Source organism: Bison bison, unplaced genomic scaffold (genome assembly GCF_000754665.1).
Source record: "Bison bison bison isolate TAMUID 2011002044 unplaced genomic scaffold, Bison_UMD1.0 scf7180017864113, whole genome shotgun sequence".
Lineage (NCBI taxonomy): Eukaryota > Metazoa > Chordata > Mammalia > Artiodactyla > Bovidae > Bison > Bison bison.
Window position 1 is genome coordinate 391,306 of NW_011494685.1, and position 7,741 is coordinate 399,046.

At 39.1% G+C, this 7,741-nt stretch overlaps 1 protein-coding gene across 1 annotated transcript in view; it reads right to left on the minus strand.

Moving 5' to 3' along the window:
* TSPAN8 (tetraspanin 8) overlaps positions 1 to 7,741 on the minus strand; it is a 66,602-nt gene that overhangs the window by 17,551 nt on the left and 41,310 nt on the right. The window contains exon 4 of the mRNA XM_010839154.1: positions 1,393 to 1,530. Coding sequence (XP_010837456.1) covers positions 1,393 to 1,530 — 138 coding nt within the window. The remainder of the gene's footprint in view (positions 1 to 1,392; positions 1,531 to 7,741) is intronic.

A 7,741-nucleotide genomic window follows, 5' to 3' on the forward strand; every position in this document is an offset into this window, starting at 1 on the left:
ACTGCCCTTTTCCAGTCCTGTGGCCACTGCTGAGTTTTCCAAATTTGCTGGCACATTGAGTGTAGCACTTTCACAGCATCATCTTTTAGGCTTTGAAATAGCTCAACTGGAACTCCATCACCTCCACTAGCTTTGTTCGTAGTGATGCTTCCTAAGTCCCACTTGACTTTGCATTCCAGGATGTCTGGTTCTAGGTGAGTGATCACACCACTGCGATTATCTGGGTCATGAAGATCTTTTTTGTACAGTTCTTCTGTGTATTCTTGCCATCTCTTCCTAATATCTTCTGCTTCCATTAGGTCCATAACATTTCTGTCCTTTATTGAGCCCATCTTTGCATGAAATATTCCCTTGGTAGCTCTAATGTTCTTGAAGAGCTCTCTAGTCTTTCCTGTTAAATTGTTTTCCTCTCTATCTTTGCACTGGTCACTGAGGAAAGCTTTCTTATCTCTCCTTGCTATTCTTTGGAACTCTGCACTCAAATAGGTATATCTATCCTTTTTTCCTTTGCTTTTCACTTCTCTTCTTTTCACATCTATTTGTAAGGCCTCCTCAGACAGCCATTTTTCCTTTTTGCATTTTTCATTTTCTTTTTCTTGGGGATGGTCTTGATCACTGCCTCCCCCTGTACAATGAAACTGAGTTCTGTCCATAGTTCTTCAGGCACTCTGTCTATCAGATCTAGTCCCTTAAATCTATTTCTCACTTCCACTGTATAATCGTCAAGAATTTGACTTAGGTCATACCTGAATGGTCTAGTGGTTTTCCCTACTGTCTTCAATTTAAGTCTGAATTTGGCAATAAAGAGTTCATGATCTGAGCCACAGTCTCCTCCTGGTCTTGTTTTTGCTGACTGTATAGAGCTTCTTCATCTTTGGCTGCAAAGAATATAATCAATCTGATTTCAGTGTTGGCCATCTGGTGATGTCCATGTATAGAGCCTTCTCTTGTGTTGTTGAAGAGGGTGTTTGCTATGACCAGTGCATTTTCTTGGCAAAATTCTGTTAGCCTTTGCCTTGCTTCAATCTGTACTTCAAGGCCAAATTTGCCTGTTACTCCAGGTGTTTCTTGACTTCCTACTTTTGCATTCCAGTCCCCTATAATGAAAAAGATGTCTTTTTTGGGTGTTAGTACTAAAAGGTCTTGTAGGTCTTCATTAGAACCATTCAGCTTCAGCTTCTTCAGTGTTACTGGTTGGGGCATAGACTTGGATTACTTCTCTCATGGTACCCTCTAATTTGAGATAATTATATTAGCTTCCACAACTAAACCCTCTAAATTAAGTGAGAGACTTACATCAACCTTCACAAGTCCTTCTTACAGATAATCGGGATGGGAGATAATCCTCCAAAGTCTGAAGGTTGGGTATTGGGATGCATTGGGAAAACTCACCAAAATCATCATGAACTGGTTTTCTTTCATGGCACCACAGCATCCCAGGAAACCCAGAATCATGATGACAGCACCCACAAAAATTAATATATTCACAGCAATAAAGAGGTTAAGGTCAGCATCCCCAGGAGCGAGAATCTGAAAATGAAAAAGAGATTAATAACAGAAAATTCTTTTTCTTAATATTTACTATTCAACAAACATCCACTGGGGAACTGCTATGTGCCAAATCTTGTTCTAAGACACCAAGATGCCATAGTGACGTAAACAAGCAGAAATTCCTGCCTTTAAGGAGCTTACCTTCTATTGAGATGTTACTTGGGCAATGTTCCAATTTTATGCCTTTTGAAGATTTATATTGGGTGGAAGAAATGCAATAGGCTTTCAAATAAAAATTTTTTAAAGTTTAGAAGGATCAGTTTTATCCATGATGTGATCTTTGATTGGCATATTTTGTGTTTTATACCTAAATAGCATCATAAATATGTTTTTATGGTAGTCTAGTTAAATTATAAAGCCTAAATTCCTCAAACTACTGATTCAACAGTATGAGTAAATCTTTAAAACATTATGTTGAGATAAATGTACCATATTCAAAAGAGTGGCTGCTGTATAATTCCATTTATATGGCAATCCAGAAAGATAAATCTATGAAAAAATAAACAAATGGGATCTCATCAAACTTACAAGCTTATGCATAGCAAAGGAAACCATAAACAAAACAAAAAGACAACCTACAAAATGGGAGAAAATATTTGCAAACAATGCGACCTACAAGGGATCAATTTACAAAAGATACAAATAACTCATGCTATCAACAGCAACAACAACAAAAACAACCCAATCAAAAAATGGGCAGAAGAACTAAATGGACATTTCTACAAGAACATAAAGATAGCTAACACACATGTAAAAGGTGCTCAATATAGCTTGCTATTAAAGAAATGCAAATCAAAACTATAATGAGATATCTCATATCAATTAGAATGGCCATCATGAAGTCTACAAAAAAGTGAGGGAGAGGGTGTGGAGAAAAGGGATCCCTCCTACATGGTTGGTGGGATGTAAGCTGGTGCAGTCACTATAGGAAGCACTATGGAGGTTCCTCAAAAACTAAAAATAGAGTAGCCATATTACCCAGCAATCCTAGTCCTAGGCATATATCTGGATAAAACTATAAGTCAAAAAAATATGCATCCTTATGTTCAAAGCAACACTATTCACAACAGCCAAGACATGGGAACAGCCTAAATGTCCATCAGTGGATGAATGGATAAAGAAGATATGCTACATATGCTATTTAAAATAGCTAGGACATAGAAGCAACCTAGATGTCCATTGACAGATGAATGGATAAAGAAGTTGTGGTGTATATACAAAATGTAATGTTATTCAGCTATAAAAAGGAATGCATTTGAGTCAGTTCCAATGAGATGGATGGACCTAGAGCTTATTATACAGAGTGAAGTCAAAAAGAGAAAGACAAATATCATTATTAATGCATATAGAGAGAGTCTAGAAAGATGGTACTGACGGTCCTATTTACAGGGCAGCAAAAGAGATGCAGACATAAAGGACAGACTTTTGGTTACAGTAGACAGGGGAGAAGGTGGGATGACTGGAGAGAGTAGTAGTGAAACATATACATTACCATATGTAAAATGTAGTCAGTGGGAATTTGCTGTATGATGCAGGAAACCCAAAGCCAGTGCTCTGTGATAATCTAGAAGGGTGGGATGGAGAGGGAGGTGGGAGGGAGGTTTAAGAGAGATGGAACAGATGTATACCTATGGCTGATTCATGTTGATGTATGGCAGAAATCATCACAATATTGTAAAGTAATTATTCTCCAATTAAAAATAAAATTAAAAAAATTTTTAAAGAAGATATGCTCTGCTATTCATACAAGGTCTGATACTCAACATTGTCTGATATTCATAAAATGCTACACACACATACACACACACACATACTCACAATGTGGAATACTACTCAGCCATTAAAAAGAATAAAGTAATGCCATTTGCAGTAATATCAAAGACCCCAGAGATTATCATAGTAAATAAAGTAAGTCAGAAAGAGAAAGATAAATACCATATCATATAACTTATATGCAGAATCTAAAATATGACACAAATGAACTTTTATGAAACAGACTCACAGACATAGAGCACAGACTTGTGGTTGCCAAGGGGGAGGTGGGGTGGGAGGGGATGGAGTGGGAATTTGAGGTTAACAGATGAAAACTATTATATACAGAATGAGTAAACAACAAGGCCCTACTGTATAGCACAGGGAACTATATTCAATATTCTGTGATAAACCTAATGGAAAAGAATATTTTAAAAGAATGTATATATATATATATATGTACAGTATAATTAAATCACTTTTCTGTACAGCAGAAGTTAACATAACATTGTAAATCAACTATATTTTTATTTTTAAAAAATATCCAGATGGGGAATTAAAAAAAGAGTAGATAAATCTAAGCTATGGTGATAGGAATCAGAGCAGTGATGGACTTTGAGCAGAGTATCAAGTAAAGAGGGAACAGACTGCAAAGGGATATGAGGAAACTTTCATGAGTTAATAAAAATTCTTCTCATTTTGATTGTAATAGTGATTACAGAGGTCTATACATTTGCCAAAACAAGCCAACCGTATTTTAAACTAAGAAAATAAGTCTAGCTCCTGATATTCCATATCAAGTCTATCTTGTTCCCAGGAAGTATAGTCTATAGTCTTCCAGAAACTCTTCATTTTGCCTGACTATTTAGAAATGGGATATTGAGGAAAACATCTTAGATCTCTTTATGATGGGCTGGACAAGCAACCCTGCATAATTTGGTTCTTCTCTTCCCCACATACATAACCTTCATCACCATCATAACACCTAGCCTCAATCTATCTCTTGCTCTACAGATATGACCAGAAGCAAATCACAATGAAACAGTGAAACCTTGTGCCTGCGTGATATATGAATGCTGTGAGCAACCCATTCATCTCTCAGGAGCTTTATCTACTGGATTATTTCTAGGCAGACCACTAGTTCTTACACTAGCTAAGAAGGTGCCTTCTGGCATCTGCGGCACAGCATGCAGATGTGTGCCTTTAAAAGGAAATACCAAAACACAGACTACTATTACTACTCACTACTACTCATGACCTTTACATTTGTAAAGACTTTTAAAATCAATTCATAGCCTAGACAAAGCCTTTGTTTGACAATCAGAAGGAAGGAATGTGCCAAAGATGTAAGTGCACTAAAAACAAAATCTATATTCTATATATACTCAGAGTCTTTATAAATTAGTTTCTAAACATGAAAGTCAACTAACTTTACTGGGCTCCAGTTTCCCACTTATGAAAGGAATTAGGTCAGCCTCTGTGAATACCCAATGCTTCTTTTGTCTTTAAGAGTTGATGCTTACAGATAGTGTTTCAATTGCATATTTAGAAAGCTTGGTTATGTCCTAAAGATTTTTTTGCCTCTTTTTCAGGCTTTTCTGGGTTCTTTTTTTTTTTTTTTAATTGGTTTGCTTGTTAAGATTGGAGCTAAGAAATCAGTTTTGTTAGTAACCAGGCATGGCATCTGAGTAAAGACAGATAACAATCCAAAAAAGCAGCGTCAGGAAACCTGGTCTACCCACTTAACATCAAGGTGGTTTCATGACATCGTAGCCAGTCAGGAAAACCCTAAGATATCCAAGACAGTTGAAGCTTCACCAGCTGAGTTATCAGTACTTTGGTCAGACAACCCAGATATAGAAACAGTAGGTCAAATAGCTACCAGTGAGACATGAACAGCATGTTGTTGCTGTTATTTAGTTACTCAGTTGTGTCTGAATCTTTGTGACTCCACAGACTGTAACCTGCCAGGTTCCTCTGTCCATGGGATTTTCTGGGCAGGAATACTGGAATGGGTTGCCATTTCCTTTTCCAGGGGATCTTCCCAACCCAGGGATGGAACTCATATCTCTTGAGTTTCCTGCATTGGCAGGCGGGTTCTTTACCACTGAGCCACCTGGGAGGTCCCTGGAGTGTGGCCAGCACTTATTTGGCAGGTAATGAAGCACTTCTAGGAGAAGGCAATGGCACCCCACTCCAGTACTGTTGCCCGGAAAATCCCATGGACAGAGGAGCCTGGTAGGCTGCAGTCCATGGGGCCCTTAAGAATCAGACACGACTGAGTGACTTCACTTTCACTTTCCACTTTCATGCATTGGAGAAGGAAATGGCAACCCACTCCAGTGTTCTTGCCTGGAGAATCCCATGGACGGAGAAGCCTGGTGGGCTGCAGTCCATGGGGTCGCACAGAGTCAGACACGACTGAAGCGACTTGGCGGCGGTGGCGGCGGAAGCACTTCTATGAGACTGATCTGGGCATAGCGACCCTCTACCAACGTGGCCAGAAAGCAATGTGCTGGCTACCTGACGATCACTGTTTTAAGACCAGCCCAACAAGTGGCTATTCTTATTTAGAAACAAAATGAAAATTTGAGTTCAGGTATTTGTTTCAGGGGATAGATGTGTGTGCATGGTGGCTCAGTCATGTCCGACTCTTTGCAACCCCATGGACTATAGCCCGCCAGGCTCCCCTGTCCATAGGATTCTCCAGGCGAGAATACTGGAGTGGGTTGCCTTTTCCTTCTACAAGGGATCTTCCTGACCCAGGGATTGAACCCGCATCTCCTGCATTGATTGGCAGGCAGATTCTTACCACTGTGCCACCTGGGAAGCCCTCGGGGGAGAGACAGCAGAGTTTTAAAAGCTGTCTTGGAAGAACACTGTCTCTATGTGTCTTCGGATGAGGGGGGAATTTCTATAGGAAAGGACAGAACCTTGAAGAAGAAGGCTCAGGGTCCTCTTTGGATTATAAGGGATCTCCTAGGATGGCTGCACATACACTTTGCCTCCTGCAGGGCTGAGTTCATCCTGAGGGAGAACAAGGCATCTCTAGGGGACACTTTAGCACCCATGGCTTTGCTAAAAGCTGTGCACAAAGACCTCCTGGCATCCTTTTTTTCCGTGTTTGCTCTCAGGTCTCCTTCTAAAACTTCTCCTGTTTTTCCAGTAGTAAAATTTGGTTCTCTGCACAGTCTTGATTCTTTGTCACTGACTTTGAATAAATATGTCATTTCTCATCTGCCAAGCTGGTTAAAGTTGTCCTGGAAAATACTGCCTTTTGTTTAGGGATAGAGACAGAGTAAAAGAGTCAACATATAACTCAAGATGATGTCTAGCTCTATTAACTCATTCTTATCCCCAGATTTGGAGTAACTCTCTCAAGGACAGCTCTTTAATACATTCAATGTGTGTGATTTCTGAGACTAAACACCAAGTTTGTTTACCAGAAGCACTGAGGGGAAATACAGCATTCCCATATCTACCAGAAACATAATAAAATTTTAAAATGAAATACAGGTTGCACACCCATCTTAAAAAAGGCCAAAGTACCCTCTAAATCAATGGCTGTTCATCTCTGTGCTTATTTATGAGTTCCCAAGTCAGACACCAGTTTCTCAATGATTCTATACATTTTTGAATACTGTTCTTGGCTCAAATTTCATAATCCAAGGACATCAAGAAGTCACAGTTATATTTATCAGTATAAAACAACAAAGTCCAGATGGAATAGACTGTTATCAACTCATTGTCACACCTGTCTCCGACTCAGTGTCCTCACCATGGCGAGGCTCAGAATGAAGATGTGCTTAATCACCACTGTGATTTTCTGGGTTCTCTAATGGTAGAAAGCAAATTTTAAAGGAAAGGAAAGAAAGGGAAAAGAAAGAAAGAGGGAAGGAGGAAAGAAAAGGAGGGAAAGAAAGAAGGAAAAACAGGAAAGAAACAGTGAGAGAGAGAGAAGGTGAGGGGAAAAAAAAAAAAAAGAAAGGTCCAGAAAACCCACCCATTTTAGGAAAAAGAATCAGAAGAGATGTCAACTTGCTTTTTCTTTCAACGAGGTTATTATGTGTAATAGCATATAATTGCACCGTGGTCAAATAAGTTTTAATAGATAATACATTACCTGAATTTTTGTTTTAAGAATATCTTAATACTTATTAGATAGGAACTGATATTCCTATTAAAGAGGAAACTTTACTTGGGCAAACACTTTGAAATGGCCCTAGAAGTAGATAGAATATGTGAGCCTGAACAGTGGCGAGAATCCAGATAACAGAGTACAAGGTAACTGCCCTGCAAGAGGTAAGAATCATAATCTCGAGGGTGGAACATCCCTGAGAAGAAGGGAGACAGGAGAAAGGAAACAGGGAAGTCAGGAAATGGTGCCAGGCACCTGTGCTTACTAAAATTGACAGAACAACCCCCCACACACACCCTC